This window comes from Fomitiporia mediterranea, assembly GCF_000271605.1.
Source record: "Fomitiporia mediterranea MF3/22 unplaced genomic scaffold FOMMEscaffold_5, whole genome shotgun sequence".
Taxonomy (NCBI): Eukaryota; Fungi; Basidiomycota; class Agaricomycetes; order Hymenochaetales; family Hymenochaetaceae; genus Fomitiporia; species Fomitiporia mediterranea.
The window spans coordinates 4,155,608-4,176,043 of record NW_006760390.1 but is presented as its reverse complement, the minus strand read 5'-3'; the positions used below and the strand labels follow the sequence as shown (position 1 = coordinate 4,176,043).

The 20,436-nt window shown below is 41.5% G+C and overlaps 4 protein-coding genes across 4 annotated transcripts in view; 2 read left to right on the top strand and 2 right to left on the bottom strand.

Annotated features, from left to right (window-relative positions):
• Positions 1-8,219: 8,219 nt before the first annotated feature.
• Positions 8,220-9,157, top strand: FOMMEDRAFT_155820 (uncharacterized protein; the record flags this gene model as incomplete). Its single annotated transcript, XM_007266192.1, has 3 exons — positions 8,220-8,422; positions 8,609-8,780; positions 8,840-9,157. 3 exons carry the CDS (start codon positions 8,220-8,222, stop codon positions 9,155-9,157), a joined length of 693 nt encoding a protein of 230 aa, XP_007266254.1.
• An 823-nt stretch (positions 9,158-9,980) lies between these two features.
• On the top strand, positions 9,981-11,532 carry FOMMEDRAFT_28294 (kinase-like protein; the record flags this gene model as incomplete). Its single annotated transcript, XM_007266191.1, has 9 exons — positions 9,981-10,013; positions 10,074-10,226; positions 10,291-10,430; positions 10,521-10,544; positions 10,616-10,702; positions 10,771-10,893; positions 10,972-11,105; positions 11,209-11,288; positions 11,356-11,532. The coding sequence occupies 9 exons, from the start codon at positions 9,981-9,983 to the stop codon at positions 11,530-11,532; spliced, it is 951 nt and encodes a 316-aa protein (XP_007266253.1).
• A 158-nt stretch (positions 11,533-11,690) lies between these two features.
• On the bottom strand, positions 11,691-15,730 carry FOMMEDRAFT_107452 (cytochrome P450 oxidoreductase OrdA-like protein). Its single transcript, XM_007266190.1, has 11 exons — positions 15,368-15,730; positions 14,807-15,294; positions 14,715-14,754; positions 13,892-14,665; positions 13,452-13,828; positions 13,204-13,375; positions 13,100-13,151; positions 12,976-13,045; positions 12,157-12,923; positions 12,052-12,106; positions 11,691-11,988 (listed from the first exon to the last, which is right to left on the bottom strand). Exons 1-11 carry the CDS (start codon positions 15,672-15,674, stop codon positions 11,833-11,835), a joined length of 3,258 nt encoding a protein of 1,085 aa, XP_007266252.1. The 5' UTR covers positions 15,675-15,730; the 3' UTR covers positions 11,691-11,832.
• A 1,554-nt stretch (positions 15,731-17,284) lies between these two features.
• FOMMEDRAFT_155818 (uncharacterized protein) overlaps positions 17,285-20,436 on the bottom strand; it is a gene marked incomplete at both ends in the record, with an annotated part of 8,521 nt that continues 5,369 nt past the window's right edge. Inside the window, 3 exons of the mRNA XM_007266189.1 lie at positions 17,285-17,623; positions 17,681-17,779; positions 17,815-18,058. Coding sequence (XP_007266251.1) covers positions 17,285-17,623; positions 17,681-17,779; positions 17,815-18,058 — 682 coding nt within the window. The remainder of the gene's footprint in view (positions 17,624-17,680; positions 17,780-17,814; positions 18,059-20,436) is intronic.

Genomic DNA, 20,436 nt, shown 5'->3' with positions numbered 1-20,436 from the left:
AGAGAGAGAGAGTGAGACAAGAGTAGAGTATATAGAGTGAGCCTAAGAGTACAGAACTACCTAGAGTAGACAAGATCAAGACTACAGGACCAGTCTGATCTTGTACACCTATATATACTAAACTACACAAGAGTACTCAGGGAGCATGAGCTACTAAGAATGATAAGCCATGAAGAATGAAAGAAAGGGAAGGTCAAAGATAAAGGTACAAAGAATGAAGGGATGGACAAAGGGTAAGAGACTATAGAATGAACAAAGAATGAAGGGGTGGTCAAAGGAATGGAATGATAAAGTAAGGAAGGGTAGTAGTAAGAGTTAGTATGTATATAGTCTATAGACAGTGCTCTCAAGGGACAGAAGTCCTGAGTTCTGGTACAGAAGGGTGCAGAACCCTCAGAACTGAAGGTACAAGAGTGGAGAACTGTAACATTACCCCCCCTCTAAAACCAATTGTCCCAATTAGTAAACATAGGGTTTGGTCAGCAGCTCAGGCATAGGTTGGAATAGTAGAGCTTGAAAATCTGTAAGGCTGAGTTTGTGCAGAGTACTGGGATGAAGCTGATAGAAATCTCAGATTACCTTAGGAGCATAGGTAAGGTTCTTAGTAGGTTCCCAAGTGTGCTCCTCAACTGGGTACCCTTTCTAGTAAACAAGGAATTTGAGTTTTCTGTGTAGCAGCTTAGTATCCACTATGTACTCTACTTTGTATTCTGGTTCAGAGCCAATAAGTTCTAGTAGAGGTAGAGGGGGCCTTTATTGTGAAGGAAAACTGGGATCATAGTACTGAGACAACAGAACCTTATTAAACACTGAGTGTATGTGTTTTCATATTGTTAGAAGTTAGAGTTTGTAGGTAGAGGTACTAACCTTCTTTTCAATAACAAAGGGTCTGAAGCACTTGTTGTCCAACTTCTTTATTAGGTGATTCAAGGTCAGATTAGTGGCTTCTAGTATAACCTTGTTACTAAGCTAGTAATCCTTAGCTATAAACCTCTTCCAATCATAGTTCTACTTTATGACCTGTACTACCTTCTCTAAAAGAGCTTGTATGTCCTCCCTAGTTCTGTGTATCTGTTCTACAAAGTCTGTTACAGATTCAGAACTACTGTTCCAGTTTGGAACTGTCCCTAGTATGAATGTCTCTCATAATTGAGGAAGAACAGGGACTGTCCTGTTGTAGAGTGTTACCAGTTATTGTACACAAATTCTGTTAGAGCTAACCATTTAGACTAATCCAATTACTAATGATCAATAAACATTCAGAGGTAGAGCTCAATCTTCTGATTGACTCACTCAGTTTGACTGTCAGTCTACAGGTAATATGTAGTAGAAGGGTTCCCTTGAATTCTAAGAAGCACATACAAGTTCTACATAAATTTTGACTTGAATTATAGTCTGTAATTGTGAATAAGCTTCTAAGAGAGTCTATGTAACTAGAAAATGTGATCCTGATAGATACACACCATACCTTCAGAAGTGAGTTCTGTTTGAGTCAGAACTGTATGAACTTGCTTAGAGAATTAGTCAACAATTACACAAATAGTGTTGTAACCCTAAGACTTGAGTAGCTTACTAATCAGGTCTACTAAGACTTCTTCCTAAGAGTGATCTAGAATCTAATACAAATGTAGAGGAGCCCAAACCCTAGTCTGGTAAGTCTTAGTCTGTTAGCATGTATTGTAACTAGTCACATACTTCAGGATTTCCCTCTATATTCCTAGCTACTAGTAGTTCCAAGTAATGAGTTCCTATATTTTGTATTAGCCTGAATGTCCTACAGTCAGATTGTTGTGATAAGCTTAGACAATGTTCTCTTACAGTTTCTAATCCTTCAGAATGTACAGTCAGTCTTCCTAGTAAACCTGTTCATCCTTATCCTCCTTCTAATCCCTAGCCTACTTCTCTAGCTACTTTACTACAACCCAGTCCTGTGTGTGTTTTAGAGCTTACTATATGTAGGTAACAAAGTCAACATTCTTAGATTTGAGTTGGATCTCTCAGATTGTCTTAGACACAAAACAGGAATTGTCTAGGAGAACAAGATTTTTGTTATCATTCTCCCCCCTTTTATAACCTACTTGTCTTGAGAGTAAATTAGCTTTTGTCATTTACATTCTAGGTTTGTGAGTCAGTACAAAGTCATAGTTCTACAGTTCTAACATCTAGTAGGCTTAGTAGTAGTTAAGCTTTTGAGACACTTAGAAGTACTAGAGATTAAGGTGATTACTCTAAATCTCAAACTTCTGTATAGTACTAAGGAGATATTAACACTACTCCTCTAGGGAACAGATAATTGTAAGAAGTTCCTTGTTATAGATAGAGTAGTTCTGTTCTGTTGTAGAGAGGGATTCTGATTGGAACACTATCAGACACTACTTTCTGTCAATGAACTAGGACAGTACTACTCTATTTGTAAAGTCAGAAGAGTTAGCTTTAACTTGAAACTTGTTTACAACTGTCAGAACTACTAATACAGGCCTACTAGTAATAGTCTACTTGAGGGACTCAAACACAGACTACTACTAATCATTCTATTACTAAGGAACATCTTTGTTAGTAAGATTGTGAAGGGGCTAGACAATAGTACTAAAGTCTTAAATAAAGCATTAGTAGTAGTTTACAAACCTAAGGAATGCTTGGACCTGTTTCAGGTTTTAAGATTGTAGCTAGTTCCAAACTATAGTTACCTTTGCTGGATCCATGTGGACCTCTCCTTCACCAATCATGAAGCTTAGATAATCTACTAACTCCTGTGTAAAAGAGTACTTTACTTCTTAGAGGAACAGTTTATTATTTTAGAGCTACTGTAGAACTACTCAGATTAGTCAGTAATAGTGCTTGACTGTCTAGGTGAAGATCAGAATGTTGTCTAGATACACACTAACATACTCTAAGTTGGTTTGTACAATCTACAATTAGTTTAGAATGTAGCCTTCTACTCATCTCTGTCTTAGATCCAAATATTATTATATTCTTATCAGACATCCAACTTAGTAAAAACCCTAGATGTATGTATCTTATTAATAAGCTCCTAAATCAGAGGGAGTAGGTACTTGTTTTTAACAGTACCCTTATTAAGACAATAATAATCCTAGACTAGGTAGAGCTTCCTATCTTTCTTTTTGATAAAGAAGAAAGGAGAGACTATAGAGGACTTTGAGGGTTAGATCTGACTGTTCTAAAGATTTTCCTAAAGGAACTTGTCAAGTGCTTCCTACTTGTCTCTGTTGAGCAGGTAGACCTTACAATCCTTAAGTTAGAAACTCTTAGTCAATTCAATTGTATAGTCTTAAGGACAGTATTTAGGAAGCTGGTTAAATTCTTCTTTACTAAAGACTTTAGAGAACTCTTGAACAAAATCTAGTAGGTTAGGTTTATGTGTGTTCCAGAGTAGAGTTGTTCTGAGAGGGTTCTAGACTGGTTCTGTCTTAGACATCCTTTAGATTGACTCTGTCCTGCCTTGACTAGAATATGTGTTCACATATTCATTCTAGTTGAAGAAGAACAGTTAGTCACCTTTATTAGAACTGTTAGTAACATTAGAAGTGTCTGTATCTACTCAGAACAGTAGTATAAAGTAGCTGTAAGACTTGGAACACTAATCAAACACAAGTGTCTACTCTAACTAGTCAATAGTAGGGTTGTGAGCCTTAAGCCATTTGAATCTAATAAAGATGTCTGTCTTTCTAAGGTTAGTGACTCTGAACTCAATACTTTCCTTATAATCCTGAATAGTCATCTGTAGTTAGACAAACTTAGTAATCTGACTATTCTAGTTTAGAGTTCTGTCTATATTGTATACTAGGATTGGAAGTGGAACACATTAAGTAGGGAGATAGTGATTCCTACACAAAGACCTTATTAATGTACAAACTAGTACATCTACTGTCTACTAGAGTTATTATTCAGATCTGAGGGAATCCTGAGAAGGGAGCTAAGAGGACAGAGACCTGGAGCTAGTACTTAGAACATTCTCAGATGAACTGCTACTTGTTCTGAAGGGAATGTACAGCTTACACAGTCTTGTCATCTAAGAGGGTAAGTATATGTACTAACATTTCCTTATTAACCTCTCTCTTTTGACAAGGACAGACTCATGTCCTTAACTGTAAACTCAGCTGAGGCTATCCTTACTTGATACTATAGACAAACTACTGAGTAGTAAACAGGGCTAAGTAGTGTTCTAAGTGTTCTAAGATCTTAGAATACAAAAGTAGTAGGTTAGATTGTGTAGATTTAAACTTGGATAAAGTATAAAGAGAAGAATCAAAAGAATCAGAAGAAATAGGAGAACTATCTACTTTTGTTTTTGACTTTTTTCTTTCTAATAAATAATTTTGTTGATTTACTTTTTCTACTTTTTCTACTTTTTCTACTTTTCTTACTTTATTTACTTTTAATCCTACAGTGTCTATTGAATCAAAAGTGGCTATTAAAAAATCTGAGTTATAACCCTTCAGTGTTACATTCACTGTTAGGTCTCTACAAAATCCTAGAGTATGTAGTCAGAGTCTAAGAGTTCTAAGGTGACTTCTGGATTTGTAAAAAAGGCTTCTCACTACAAATCCTGTTTGTCACTTGTTATTACTCTAATGACCTGACAGATATACTATTACTTCTACAGACAGTTCTTAATCTAGTACTCTGACTTTCTACAGGTAAAGCATACTCTTTACTTTCAGACTTCTCTAATGTTTATTAGAACAGATTAATTGTAAATTACAGGTAGATTAATCTGAGGGCTTAGAACTGTTAGAGCTAAACATATGTGTGAGTGTTCTACACAGACTTGACACATCCAAGTTATAGCTTAGTTGAAGGAGATAGTACACATCTTCTACTTAGTATAAGTAACTAGTTTTAGTATTATTCTAAGAATCTTATTAACTAGTTCTGAGTGAAGAGCTTTTTCAAGTATTCTAATAAGGACATTATTAAACTCAAGCACAAATCCTGTCTTCTAAGCTAAGATATCAAACTCCTGAAAGAAGGTATTAGTAGAATGTTTGTCCTGTCACAGAGATACAAGCTTGTTCTACACATTATACTTCTTATTCAGATTGATAAAGAAAGTACAGAGTTACTCTATGAATTCTAAATAGGACTCATTGTTCTGAAGTTGGATCAGGCTTCTAATCTAATGTTCTTTAATTCAGTTCTAAGCTCAGGTGGTTGTGTTACCTTCCTTTATGAAGGAGAGGACAAATAGGACACAATTAAGATCTAAGAATAGATTAGTCAAAGTAGTAGCTATGTATAGTTCAACTTAGTACTAGAAGTCCTTAAAGTGTTACTTATTAAAGTTTGAAGGGTAGGCTACATACACTTTCTTTCTAGAACAGGTTGTAACTTCTAGAACAATTAGAACAGGTTCTAAAGGGGTTAGAGGTATATAGTTAGTAAAGACCTCTTAGATAGAGGTCTATACATATTAAGCTAGTTCTACTCATAACTACTAATCTAGTAGGACAGTAAGGGTGGTAGTTAGTGTAAGAGAGTCTATGTTTATACTATAAAGGAATCAGCACTAAACTAAAAGGGGTAATGAATAGAAGAAGAGTAGTAAAAGTTTAAAAGAGTTTAGAAAGTTTAAAATTTAAAAATGTAAAAGGGTTAGAACAAAGAAAAGAGATTGACACAATAGTAAGTACTAATGCTTGAAACATAGGAGAGTTATAGGGTAGTAATGAGTAGTCTTAATCTAATGTTAGTAACAGTATAGAGGGGACCTGAAGGCTCAGTAAGGGGACCTAAGCTATAACTATCCTACACAATAGAAATACAGAATGTAAGTACTAGAACATAGTCAGAACTTACAGAACAGACAGAGTGAGTGAGTGAGACAAGAGTAGAGTATATAGAGTAAGCCTAAGAGTACAGGACTATCTAGAGTAGACAAGATTAAGACTACAAGACTAGTCTGATCTTGTACACCTATATATACTAAACTATACAAGAGTACTCAGGGAGTATGAGCTACTAAGAATGATAAGCCACAAAGAATGAAAGAAAGGGAAGGTCAAAGATAAAGGTACAAAGAATAAAGGGATGGATAAAGGGTAAGAGACTATAGAATAAACAAAGAATGAAGGGGTAGTTAAAGGAATAGAATGATGAAGTAAGGAAGGGTAGTAGTAAGAGTTAGTATACATATAGTCTATAGACAGCACTCTATGGAAGGGTGCAGAACCCTCAGAACTGAAGGTACAAGAGTAGAGAACCATAACAAAGATGACTGAGTGATAGAATGTACAGTCAATCAGAGAGACAGTAATCCAATCTACAAATTCCTACTAAGAAGTATTATCTCATATGATGATGTACATACTTACTAGACATGTTGACTGTCCAGTCAACAGCTCGACCCACAAAACTATTAAACCAAGATGCAATGCTTGTGCAGCAACCTTACATCTGAAAGAGGTTCATCAAAGCCTACTGTAATGCTAACCAGGTCCACTTACATACTAAGATTGGTATGATACATCCGAGCAACGGCTGTACAAAGGTATCAGCTGCAGGTCATAATATAATCAAAGTGGATTGTCTCACTGATCAGAGCTGAAACAGTGCCCAGAGTACCTATGTACTGATTCTGTAAATTCCTGAGTTTAGAAATGTGATTTTAGTTGAGGAAATCTAACAAAGATTCTAATGCTTATCACAAAATAGACTATGCTAACAGGCTTTTGCAGTGATGCCTACATAGGTTGTGTTTGTGTTCAGGAGTGTATACTCAGCACTTCAGTCAAATGGTGTGTAAGTGTACCCAGAAATATTTGACCTAAGGTTGCAACGAAGAATCAGAAATTGGGCCCTGATGCAAGGATATAGGAGCTGACCTCTCTATCCATTGTGGTCACTGATTCTAGACAGAGGTGAGTAATTTAAGTTTTATTAAGGATATCATGTTTCACAAGCAAGGACTCACATGTGTCATAGACCAGGAAAGCAGCAGTAGCTATCCTTGAATAGTACAATGTGAATATTGGCTGAAGAGCTGATGCAAGGCTAGAATCGATCGGATCGACATTAGAACGAGTTATTGCAGGCATATCAAGCTAATCTAGTGTAAGAAGGAGTTTCGAGGGCTTGCATGAACTTGAAGCAGTACAGCAGATTTTATACACTGTATTGGTTGTTGTAGGTACCAGAATCCATCACAACAAGCTCCTTCTATCTACATGATCTTAGATGCCAGTACAGATAAAGAGTGAAGCAATGCTTACGGATCATAGGTTCTACAGGCTTCAAAACAGGGCCATCATTAGAAGAAGGTGTGAAAACTGTGCTTGATCACACAAGGAATATGCTTCTGTGAGGCAAATCTTGGAGGACACATTTTACGAGTGTGCCAAAAGGCAGAGACTTACACTACTGCCTGCATTTGGTTTCGATTTTATACAATGAGTCTGTATTGCCTAAGTAGTGTTTTGAGAAATTCAATTTCATTGCAATAAAGAGCAAAAAGTAGTCAAAGGCAATGCCTGGATCAAGCTCAATTGACATAGTTTATTATGTCAGCAATATGATTAGATAACGAGGTTAGAGATAATCTAATCTATATTGTGCTTATTGAATGATGACACTCATGCCAACTCTCACTGTCAGCTTCCACACAATAAGCTCTCCTTTTTACCACCATGCCAGGCTTGCTAAAGGAAACCATGCGACTCCCTGTTGAACTCTACTTCTCTATCTGTCCTCATGTTCAGTCCTGACATGATTTGTGTACACTCACTGCCACATCCTGAGTCCTTCAAAGGCTGTCTGAAACAGAATTACAACAATGGATTATAATTCTGTCAAAGGACTACAGGAAGAAGTTCATCAATACTATGAAGAAATGTCCTTGCTTTACACTTCTCATACATGAACTTCGACTCGAGTTTCTACTGGACAAGCAAGAAACTGAAAGCACAACATATTGGTCAGACATTCACAACGTCTTAGGCCAGCTGATGGTGCTCGAAAGTCTCACTATCAACAATGGAAGGGATTCATTTCTGTCCTAGGTTCTTTCTGCAATTCTGGAAAACAGACTCAAGAATCTGCAATGTGTGTTCATCCTGGATGCAGAGCTTTTGACCACACTTCAAATGCAAGTGTCTCTTGAGGAATTATCATGGACTGGAGCCCTTGTCTCCCTTGACTCATTACCAGTCGACTCAAACAGCAACCATCATAATAATATGCTACATGGTCCAAGCAATACCAATATGGAAGCTAGCACTCAACCCTTCTCAGATCCAGATGATTCTCTCATTTCCATTTTCAGGGTATTCTTACCTCCCACTGCTCTCCCTCACCTCAAGACACTACATTCAGAGTCTCTTGTGCTTGCATGCACTCTAGTCCCTAGAAGACAAATAACACACTTGTGGGTCCCTGGAGCCACTTTTGCAGTGCTTGTCACATCAGAGTACGTTTATTGCCACATTACTTCTGTGTCAGTGCATGATGTGTATGCATGGAATTCAAGTTTGGCTGCCAAGGGGTATGGTTAGGATCCTACCCGTTCAGTTCAACTTGCAGGGCTGCAATTAGTTCTCCCTAGTTATGAGCAAGCAGTGTACCTGTACTGTACAATCAAAGATTTTGCACTCAGTATTGGCCCAGTGCTGTCGTTGAGGATAGCCCTTGACCTCCCACCCCATGCCCTTACAGACGTTCTATTGTCCATTTCACAAAACCTTCTGGGACTCAGGGTGCTGGGATTCTTACCTGCAAGCATTCTTGATCCTATGAATGATGACAAGGTCTCGAGTCTCAGTGCCAAGGTATGTGTGTCTCTTGAAATCAGAGTCTCTTTCACACGTCTTATATTTAATGAATGCAGACGGGCCCTGCATCTCCACTGCCGTGCTTCAGACACCTACATACAATTTGCTTATGGTCCACTCCGTCTCGGCGAGCAGTCATCAGCCTTGAGAACTCGACTAATCTGCCCGCACTCTGTACACTCGCCTGCCTGCATTTCTCCCCAGCGTTCGAGTGGCTCTGCCTTCCTCTCAATGAAACCGATGGAGGGACGTCTGGAGGTTACCATGGCGGTATCCAGTGGAAGCACGAGACTGGAGTAGAAGGCAAAATTAGTGCACGCAGACGCTTGACAGCCGTTCATGACCCCGAGAATCAACTTTGGCACGACGTTTAGAAATACAATATGTTCGTGTTCCATACACTCCTCTATTACTCCACTGCATATATAGCTTAGTTTGTATTGGGATTTTATCGTGTATTATTCCACATCGAAAGCACACACAATCCGGTGTTCCAATGTCACTTGAATATGTATACTGTACACATTCCATGATTTCTTTGTCTGCATGTTTGTATTGATAAGACAATTTGCAGAAACATGGTAGACACTCATATAGATAGGTTTAGGTTTTTGTGACGGATGCTCCTCCTTGAGGTTCTCGACTTATTGATGTCCTTTCAACACTAATTTCAGTTTCTTGCTTCCTCACTAGTATTACTTTGCAACAACCAATTACAGACTACAATTATAACCACGGTCTCTATTTGTAGTTTGTACCCACTACTCACACTTGGCCACAGGTGTAACAAATATTTATATTAGCCTGTTCAGCTGCTGGAAAACAGACTATATCATATGTATTCATAACTCACAAGTTTGGAATCATTTCATCATACCTCAACAGGATAGTATGTAACCAGTACTGCTCAACTATTATTACATATATCTAGTTTGCAATCATACTTGTGCCACACTCTGAAACGTATTTTGTAATAAAACTAGGATGTACTTTTAGCATCAAAGTCATTAATAATACGGTCTCAGCAAAATTGTATGCAAGGTTGACCTCAAATCCGCACAGACTGACTATCTATCAGGAGAGGCACCTTGTGCCATACTCAGATCAGAACATACATTGATACCTCATTGTTAAAATATGTTAAGAAAGAAGGAAGCTGACAATCATAACTGTCCATACGAATATGATTCAACTAAAATGCTTGGCTCTGGAACATTTGCCAATGTTTATGTGGGTTGCACTCTGAATTGGTTCAATATGTCTCATTGTGCTTTCGTTCTGTAATTACAGGAAGGAAAAAACGTTCGAACTGGAGAAGTGGTGGCAGTAAAATGGATTAAAAAGGGAGCTTATGAGGAAGACATTCACGGCGAACATAAGATTAATAAGATTGTAAGAAGATGGGTGTCAGTAAGGGACAACATCGGACGGCATCCCAACATTGTAAGTCAGCATACAATAACTAACACGCTAACGCAGTATGCATTATTATATAATACTTGAACAGATTATGTTCTTAGATGAGTATATTGACCCATCTACCAAACGTCCGTGCTTCGTCTTCGAATTCGCCAAATGTGGTAGTGTACGCTCGTACCTGCTCGCACACAGCCATTACTCTGAGGCAGTTGTGATGGAGATTATAAGGTACAAAGCACGAAAGCCCTGCCAGTTTAAAATACTCATACCATTACTGAATAGGGATGTATCAATGGGACTTCAATACCTACATCATAGAAGTATAATACATAGAGATGTTAAGTGAGTCTCATAGTTTTTGTTGTAATATGGGACTTTTCTAACTTTTCTGTCAATTTGTCCCAAAATAAAAGACCACGGAACATACTCCTACGTGCTCGAGAACCGAAGAACAATAGCGATGTATTTCCCTGGGTTCCAGCACTGGGTGACCTTGGCCTGTGAGCAGTTTTGAGAAGTTAATTACTATTGTCCACTGTCTTACACAGGCTGAATATTATATACATAGCTCTTCTCGCCTCAAGTCAGACGGTACAGTTAAATTCCTCGGTGCTGGTACAATGAAGTATTGCCCTCCAGAAGCATTCAATACTAATAAAATTGGGAGAAAAGGAGATATATGGGCTACAGGGTCAGTGATTAGATTCAATATTAAACATGTAGTACAATTGATTATATCTTCCTAACTGCTTCATTTTATCTTTGATAGGATAACACTTTATGAAATGCTCTGTGGATGTGTGCCATGGTTCCAAACCAAGCCTAAAAAAGTATTAGCAGATGAAATTAATCGAAGGGACTTCGACTTTAGCCAAACGAGATATGAGAATATTTCATCTGATGGTACGTGCTAAAATATTATGCGCATTTTTTCTTCTTCACTCCAAATATCATAAGCGAATTAATGATTTATAATACATGTACTGAAAACAAAACGTGATTGAAGCCCGTGATCTTTTAGGTGACCTTCTGAAGAAGGAATTAGATGACAGGCCCAGTGTGGACATGGTTCTGAAGAACTATCAGGTACTATCAGCAATCTCTGGAGTATTAATTTGCACTCACTGAATGATTTCATCTTCGTATGTCTCAGTGGTTTCAGACTGCGTCACGAGAAAAGACACTAAGTAACCGAGTATTTTGTAACATGCATGACCCGGATGCATCCACAATAGATTTAGTGCAAGTAGCAAGACGAAATATAAAAAGGGATAGTCATGTTCCTGGAAATCGCACAAAAAAGCAAAGCGAAGTCCGTACGAGGGAGTAGCATGTATTCAAAGAAGCATTCTTGCCTTAATATATAAGTCCCTTGAATCACATGATGTACTGACACATTGACTCTGGGAGTATTACTATTTCTTCTCGTGTACTCATTCACTATTATCAGAAGTCGAAGTTATCAAGCGTGTGAAAATGTGAATGCCTCTAAGCACCAGTCTGAACTCTGTCTTCAGTGCTGTAAAGGTACAAAGTACACGAGTATCTGTCTGTCTATAATTTGAACCATCGACTTCACTTTACACCAAACCGAGATACCAAGAAAACAAGAGAACCACACCTACACCCATCAATCGAAAACATCTGCAGCATACCTCTCCTTCTGAATATGCTCAAACGCAGCTGTCGAACGCTCAATATTCCAATCCGGATGGTTGTCTTTGATAATGTTGATACAGGCTTCCTTGATCCCGTTCGCTGCCTGGCGTGTGCCGCATGTGTAGAACTATAAGTAAATAAATGAAATGCATAAGAATTTGAATAGTCATTTTGAATTTGAGAGGCTTACCTTTGCATGCTCGTCATACAGTTCTGTGATTATCTTCCGGTCATGCCACATACGACTGCAATCCAAGGATTAGCGGAGAATGACAGAACTGAGTGATGCACGTACTGCTGAACGTATTTACACCCCTCCGACTTATCATTGCACCTCGAAAATGCCGGTCGAATATCAATAACACCCATCCCAACCCACTCTTTCATCTCTCCATCCCCATCCATATACAAATAATCCTCCTCAGGGTGTCTACACCCAACAAACAACATCATCCTCCCTACCTCCCTCCCAGCGAGCTTCTGCGCTGCACGTTCTTGTACAAACCCGCGGAACGGTGCTAATCCAGAGCCGACGCAGAACATCACTATTGGCGTTGTTGGGTCTGAAGGGAGTGCGAATTGTGCGCCTGATGGACGGACTACGACGGGTACTTTCGATCCCTTTTTGAGGCTGGCGAGGAAAGACGACGCAACTCCCCTAAATCGTATATTCGACATCCCGGAAATCGCAGGTGCGTCGATGACGCTAACAGTCAACGAAACAACCCTTGCATCCACCAAAGGGCTAGACGAAATCGAATACTGTCGAATCCGCATCGGCGGTATAAGATTGAGGAAAGTAGCAAGCGACAAATTGATTTCTGGGTATTGTTCCAGTAAGTCGAGCATGCTGACACGTTTCTTGAGGACTTCATCCGAGTAGTTCTCCAGCAATTTGTTCAACTTCGCAATGACACTTTCGTTTGTCGTTGATGCTTTCATTGCTTGAAGTTCTCGTGTAGTAGCAGGTTGGCTTAGCTCGACGAACCCGCTGAGAAGCGAATGGACAGAGACTGGTGCGTTAGTGGGAAGCGTCGTCGGTCCACTAGCTTTGATCGTTATCTGCATCCCGCTTAGTCGCATGCGTCTCACTATCAGAACTCATAGGTCGTACCTCTTGATCACTAGTCAGCTTGAATCGTTTCATAGCCCGCTGAACAGTCTCCTCAGGGTTTGACGGAAGACTACAATTCAACAGAGTCAGACGTCACCCTAGTTTAACGAGAGGTCATACGCACATAGCAAGATAGTCGCCAGCCCTGTACGACATCCCCTCCGGGAGTGAAATAGCTAAACGCTCATAGTTAAGCATTGAGGTAATATATAGTAGGAATTCACTCACCAATATGTCTCTTTTCCGGCGCTCCAGGCTTCGTCAACAGCCTATTCTCCAACACTTCACCTATCTCAGCATCCATCTGCCTCAAAACCTTAGCACGTCCTGTACCTGCACTAGCAAGTTCAACGTCGAGTCCTGCGTCTGCACCGCCGGCTTTTCCTGTTACGTTATATTTCTGTAAGATAAAAGACGCCATGAGTACTATCAATACTGAACACAAAAAACCAAACAAAAGAAAGAAGAAAACGAACCTTCTCAAGTACACCCCACATCCTCTCCTCATACTCATCAAACTTCTGGAAAAACTCTGGAGAACCAGCATCCCCTTCCCCACACTCCATCAATCGCTCCGCTCCCGCCTCGTTCATCTTCTCGTCGATCAACTTCGGGATACGTTGGTACGTCCTTACCCATTCTCGGTTCCCGCATCCAAATACCGTGTATGCGATGTCATTCAGAGATGATGATTTCGATGTTTCGGATTGTTGGAGAGCGGAAAGCCAAGCAACGAACTGAGCTGCGTTGTCTGCTGGCTCGCCTTCGAATGACGCTGTTACGATGATGACTGGTCCGTTTGTGGGAAGGCGACCTGTTGCACTGTCGAGCGTGTTTATCTGTGCCTTGAAGCCTATTAAACACCGACACGAGTGAATTAAAAGCATAGAATGTGTTGCAAAGTAACAAGGCTCACCATGAAGATGTGCATCAGACGCGATCCGCTGTGCAAATGCCTGACTCGTCCCAGTATTACTTCCATAAAGCACAGTCAACGGATGTCCACCCTCAGCTACCTGACTCGTCTCTCCAGCATCACTCTTCGCTTTTTCACCCACACCCCCAACAATCGGTCTCGGCACCCTCACCGAACCACCCTTCCTCCTCCTCGGAACAGCCCTAACAAACATATCCTTCGGCTTAATCGTCAACGCCTGCTTAATCTCCAACGAATACCCCGAATCCTCAAAAAACAAATCAAACTGGCTAAAAACACACGCAAGCACAAGCATCGCCTCCTGCCATGCGAACGCTCTCCCAATACACGCTCGCATACCGTACCCGAAGGGTTGCCACGCTTGTTCCGGTAGACTTTCAAATTTCCCGTCCAACATGCGTTCGGGACGGAAAGACTCGGCGTCGTCTCCCCAGACGAGTGGGTCTCGCATGGAGGTGATAGCGTGAACGACTACTAACTGATCCTTCTTGACAGCATAGCGTCTGTTAGATGGGTTAGCTGGGTCACCGTCCCCGCCGATTAACTCTGCGTCTTGGAGGGGCGCGACGCTCCGCGCAGGTGCGGTTGGACTGAGACGAAGCGTTTCGCGCATGACTGCTGTGAGGTATGGCATCTTCCCCAGATCTTCGAGTGTGGGATCTTCGGAACCGAGGACTTCGTCTAGTTCTTCGCGTAGCTTTTGGAGACAGGATGGGTTCTTGAGGAGGTAGTATGTTGCGAACGTCAAAAGACCTAGATCCTGTATGAGTTTCTTGTAACTTTGGCAAGTCGAGAACCTTACCGGATGTTGTCTCGTGTCCCGCAATAAGGAACGTAAGGAGCTGATCAAACGCAGTAAGATAATAATCACAAACAGGCAACGTAATTACTCACATTGTAAATGATGTTCTCCTCCGAAAGCTTCTCGCCAGTCTTCGGGTCCCTTCCTTCCAACATAAGCTCCAACAAATCACCATGCTGCTCAACAGGCGACTCCTCCTTCCTCTTCCTAATAATCTCCCTCGCAAGGTCAGTCATATGCTTCGCATCCTCAAAATACTTATCATCCTCATTCTTATACACAAGCGGCACCAACTTCATAAACGCAGGTCTAAACGCCCGTCGATTCGAGACACTCAAAAACTCTACCATCTCTTGTGTGAATTGCGGCATGTCACGCTCATAGAAAGAGTTAAAGCGATAAGACATGCTGCATAGTGCGATTGTGTCGAACGTCAAGCGTGTATAGTCTTCGGATGGGTCGAAGACGTGTGACGAGCCGAACCTGGTCCACTTGAGAAGCATTTGGGAGCAGATGTCTTGCATGTCGGGGAACATGTTGCGAACGTTTGCTATGCCGAAGGCAGGCATGAGGATCCGATCTGCATGACATCGTTGTTTTTCCTCGTGTCAGCTCAACGCAACAGAAGGAAAGAAGTAAAAAAGTAGACATACGCGCAATGCCCCAGTTTGGTTCATCGCTATCAGCAGTAAACAGCCCATCCCCAGCCAAGTTCCTCACCTCCCTCAAACCCCGACTCACAGACTTCTTAAAATGCGCATCGTCGCTAACTTGCCGAACCATAGCAGCAGAGTTGATATGCACGATAACGACACCACCACTGAACGTAAGCTGATAGATCTCGCCATATTGTTTTGCAAGAAGTAAGAACGAGCGCACAGGTAGCTCGACGTCGATAAGATTTGCATTCCCTAAGAATGGGATTGTAGGAGGCAGAGGAATCGGGCTGAGCGTAGCCATAGTTGAACACTACTCGAATCCAGTGGTCGTCGTGGTTTGAACGTGCTGTACACGAGCAGCAGGCCTGTTTATATAGTAGAGCGATGATGGATAGCTATATCAGTCATGGAAGACTACTTTCCGTATTCACCGGTGAACTGTCATGTAGCACATCGAAATTCTAAATGTGCATTGCGTACATGCTTATTCTCGTTGCATTTGTGAGGCCGACTGCCCGAGGAAGGACTTGTATACGAGGAGATAGATAGGACGGCCAAACACCCGTCTGCTTGAGAGAAATTTATCCATCGGGAAAGAGAGATGTACAAGGCCGAGGTAATAGAGTTGCAGTAGAGAGCGCGTAAAAACAAGATTAGAACAGAGAAGCACTTGATTTCGGTCAACCCACTGCTCCGATTTTAGTATTACATAATTTATTGGCAGGCAAGGTTCTCGACTTCACAGAACAGAAGCATTCAATATACATCAGGTATATGATTTGTGTCAACGCATTGCTTGGTTTTTACACTTTGTATAGCTAATAGCAGCTTTCAAGCTTCTATACATAAATGAAATTGTAAATTAAATGAAAAGACTAGGAGAAATACAGTTAGTTGCTTAGTTATAGCCTACAAATAACTCCTAATCTGCTTCCTAGTGACCTAATCTGACACAGATTAAACTAATAACAATAATAAACTAATAGAATTCAGTATTACTATGTTATTGTACTGACAAATTCTTTAGACTAGTAGAGTAATGAATGCCAAGATAGAAAGAAAACAAAGACCTTAGGTGTTATGAAATCACATGCTACTTGAAGAAATTCCACATGGTTGGAAACATGTTTTCCCTTGTGTTAAATGTATTGTTCCACTCCAGCAAGCACCTTGCCTTCTAGTCCAGTGTTGCTAATATTATGCATGTGACTATCCCTGACAAACGGTCTGGATTAGTTGATCCAAATCAACATATGCAATCTAACAAAATGTCAAATATCAGTATATAAATCAACAATGAGGGGGTGTAATTGGTTCTAATGATAATACATATGTACAGCTCGATTTATTCATTCGTTCCTTTGTACATGCATACATGCAGGTAATTGCTAATGCTATGTGATGTATAGATATGTAAAGAGGGTAAAGTAAAAAGAGGAAAAGGAAAGGGAATGAACGTTTGTTACTGAGTAGTGCAGTGCATTGATGCTATGATGTAGAGGCAATGATGGGACCGGATGGAATCAAAGCAAGGAAACGAGAGCACAGACCCGAATTGAGGTGTGGTCGAATCTCATATGTGGACCAAACGAGTAATGATGAACACCAAAAGAGGATAAAAACCAAGGGAAAAAAACGAATTGAAAAGATTGGAATGGAATGGAATGGAGAGAACGGAACTTGATAAATAAAGCCTCGAATGGACTGCTAAAATAGAACAATAGTCAAATATACTGGGAAAAACAGAAAATAGACATAAGATGGGGGCGAACAGCACATTGGGGAGGTGATACAGGGAGAAATAGATATGATATGATAGTAAAGCGTACAACGGGGATTGACGACCAACAGATGTAGAGTGTCGAGAAAGCGCGCTGGCGTGGCTGGCTGGTTTGCGTGGACGTCGGATGTTCACACGACACGGAACAAATGACTACTACAAGCTCCGGAAGGACGGACGAAACACGTATGCAATGCAACGCAAGCGCATCCGCATATACGAATGAGGTTAACGTATGAATGAGGTGTTACATGCCGGTGGCGCTGTGCTATCGATGGTGGTGGTGGATTGATGGGTCTAGCTTGATAAGAATGTCCGAGTCCGTGTCCGACGCGTCTCAGTAATTCGTCATGCTTGCTCGCGGTATGTATGTATTTAACGTCATTGTCTATCACCAGACAATTATGAAGTCCGGGACCGAGTCCGAGTCCGAGTCCGAGTCCGAGTCCGAGTCCGAGTCCGAGTCTGATCTGTGATGTGCGATGTCAGCGGGGATTGTCACCACACCAAACGCACAGCTGACTCACCAAAGCCCACATCCACATCCAACACTTTCCTCCACCAAACACGCTCGCAAACTCTACAACGGCACGACACCCTCCAATCCCACCATCCCCAAAATCGGTCTTAACAAATCCAAATCCGGATTATACCGATGCACAGCAATCGCAGCGCCGGCACTAATCAACACCAGCGCGAGTGCAATTCGTCGTGAAGGTTTGTGGTTTGAGCCGTGGTATGCTTCGTATGGTTGGTAGGAGAAGTCCGGGTGGACGTAGACGTTGAAGGGGCGCATGGCCATCTGGTATCGACGATGCGAAGATGGATGAAGATGGACGAAGGAATAGAGAGAGCGAGAGGACAGGGACGGGCACGAGGGCACGAGGTAGAAGAACGGATAGGAGCTACTCGGCAGACGAGAGCAAGAGGAGAGCTCTTAAGTAGTAGTAGTAGGCCTGGCCTATAGGTCGAAGTAACTAGTACAGCGAAGCTAAGAAGAAACGAGGAAGCACATAGATCAGCTCTCCCTATATAAACGAATAAATAGCCACAGGAGAAACGGACTGTTGGGGAGCGCACGTAACACGTTTCAACTCCTCTCGGCGTTCCACGCACAGGTCCGCAACTAGCCAGCAACGTCAAATGAAAAAAAAATGCCCGAAGTGAGATGAAACAGCCGCCGCTTGTTGGCCGAGTCAGGAATGTAATAAGCAATTTACAGGGCCACAGAGACTTGTCAGCCTCCGATCTGATCCAATTATCAATACGTCTGTCTCCTTGCTATGCTGGCTATTGATCGCAGCACAGGAAATGAGAGAAATAAACGAGCTTCATAACTTACTATGATAGTTCTCCGTCCGTATCGTATCGTATATCGTATTGTTCGTGCCGAGCGTCAAATATCGTTGATATTGATATTGATAGCAATGGCAAAATCTCTGGGGTTCGGATATGTATAACCGTGTGCACTGCTGTGGGATGGACGGGAAGGCTAAGAATAAAGTGAACAGAGGAGCTGGCTGTTCGCTGGGGTATCTACGAGGATTATAATTGATTGGAAAAAGGGGTGATGCACGATGATCCGCGCTGGCATGCAGGTCACCGGTTCCGCATCCGTGCTCTTGTCCTGCCATTCTCTTCGGACTCTTCCGCGAGCTTACATTACTTCCGTCTCGACGTCCACAACCAAAATGCTAAACTGCTTGCAATGGAGAACAGAAATGCTATGAGTATGACTAAATGCCTGATCGTCTCTCTCGCCTCCATATTTTGCTTGCTTGCTTGCTTTCCACACGCGTACGGAGTCTTTTCACCAGTCCTCTGCCCTTGTTGGATGTGTGCACTGTGGAGTTCGCCTATTTACCCGCTCGGTCCTGAAAGTCTAGATGGGGAGTCCAATTTCTCGATCTCCTTATCCTCATTGCGGAACAGCACATAGGGGCATATGATCACGATACTCCCGTTCATTACGCAAAGTCGCAATAGATCATTATCACATGCAAGCCCTTTCAGGCTAGAAGTTTTATCTCTACGTCATCCCGAAAGAACATACAAATTCTGCACAACCACACTACAGCACATTTGACGTCCTTAATCTGTTGGGATTGGGGAAAGGTTCGGACTCTCGGACTGCTCGTACTATAGGCCCTCCTGAGCTACAGTGCGCGTCAAAAGTATTGCAACACACCACGTGTTTTTCATTTTGCCTCTACACGTCATTCCACACAACACTTATGCCCATATAAATTACATGTAAATTAAGTGTGATATACTGCAAATATATGTATGTAAAAAAGACTGCAAAATGTGCAGTAATTATACAAGACGGACGGATCTAAAAAAAACATGCTGTTGCATTACATATGTGTGCAGCACATACACTTTAAAAAGGCTGCCCCAGTGCTCATTATTTCGACACCTGTGCCTCCTTTTGCACCCTGGGCTTTAGTATTACCTCTATTCTACTCTATGCACTACACTACACCCACTCGTAAAGTGCATCTATTGGACTACAAGCATGCTGGCATGTCTCACTCTGAGTGTGCCAAAAGGCTTGGCCTTTCTCGTTCTACCGTCTCCCAATTGCACTGCAAGCTCCTCCTTACTGGTGATCTGTACTTTGTTATGCCCAAGCCAGGTCGTCCCACCAAGCTTTCGTCACCCGACCGTTGTTCTACTGCTAGAATGCTTGCATCTGGTTCAGCTCATAATGCTACCAATCTCAAACAAAACCACTTCCCTCATGTCAGCAAGAGTACTATGCATTGTCACCTTTATAAACATGGTCTTAAGGCCTATGTTTGTTGCTGTAAGCCCTTTCTCAGCATCAAATTGAGGCAGGCTAGAAAAGAATGGGCTCACACGTTTGGAGATTGGACTGCTCTAGACTGGCATTCTGTCATTTTCTCTGATGAGTCCAAATTCAATCTTTTTGGCTCTGATGGTTGTCAGTGGTGTTACAGGAGGTCTGGGCAGGAGTTTGATGATGTTTATGTGCAGAAGATGGTGAAGCATGGAGGTGGAAGTATTATGGTTTGGGGGTGTGTCACTTCCAAAGGTGTTGGGACTCTTCATAGGATTGAGGGTAAGATGGATGCAGAGATGTACACACAAATCCTGCAGAGTTCACTTCTCTCTACCTTGAAGAAACTCAGAATCACTAAGAAGTATGCTCATTTTGCTCAGGACAATGATCCTAAGCACAAGTCTAAACTTGCTACTGCTTGGTTTGAGTCTCATCATGTTCATCTTTCTTCCATGGGCTTCTAGTTCACCTGGACAT

Coding starts and splice junctions, on each gene's coding strand:
- FOMMEDRAFT_107452 (XM_007266190.1), bottom strand. CDS start 15,674: ATGGCTACGCTCAGCCCGATTCCTCTGCCTCCTACAATCCCATTCTTA. Junction 13,152..13,203: donor GCCGGAAAAGAGACATATTG/GTGAGTGAATTC, acceptor ATGAGCGTTTAG/CTATTTCACTCCCGGAGGGG. Junction 11,989..12,051: donor TGTATGACGAGCATGCAAAG/GTAAGCCTCTCA, acceptor ATTTACTTATAG/TTCTACACATGCGGCACACG.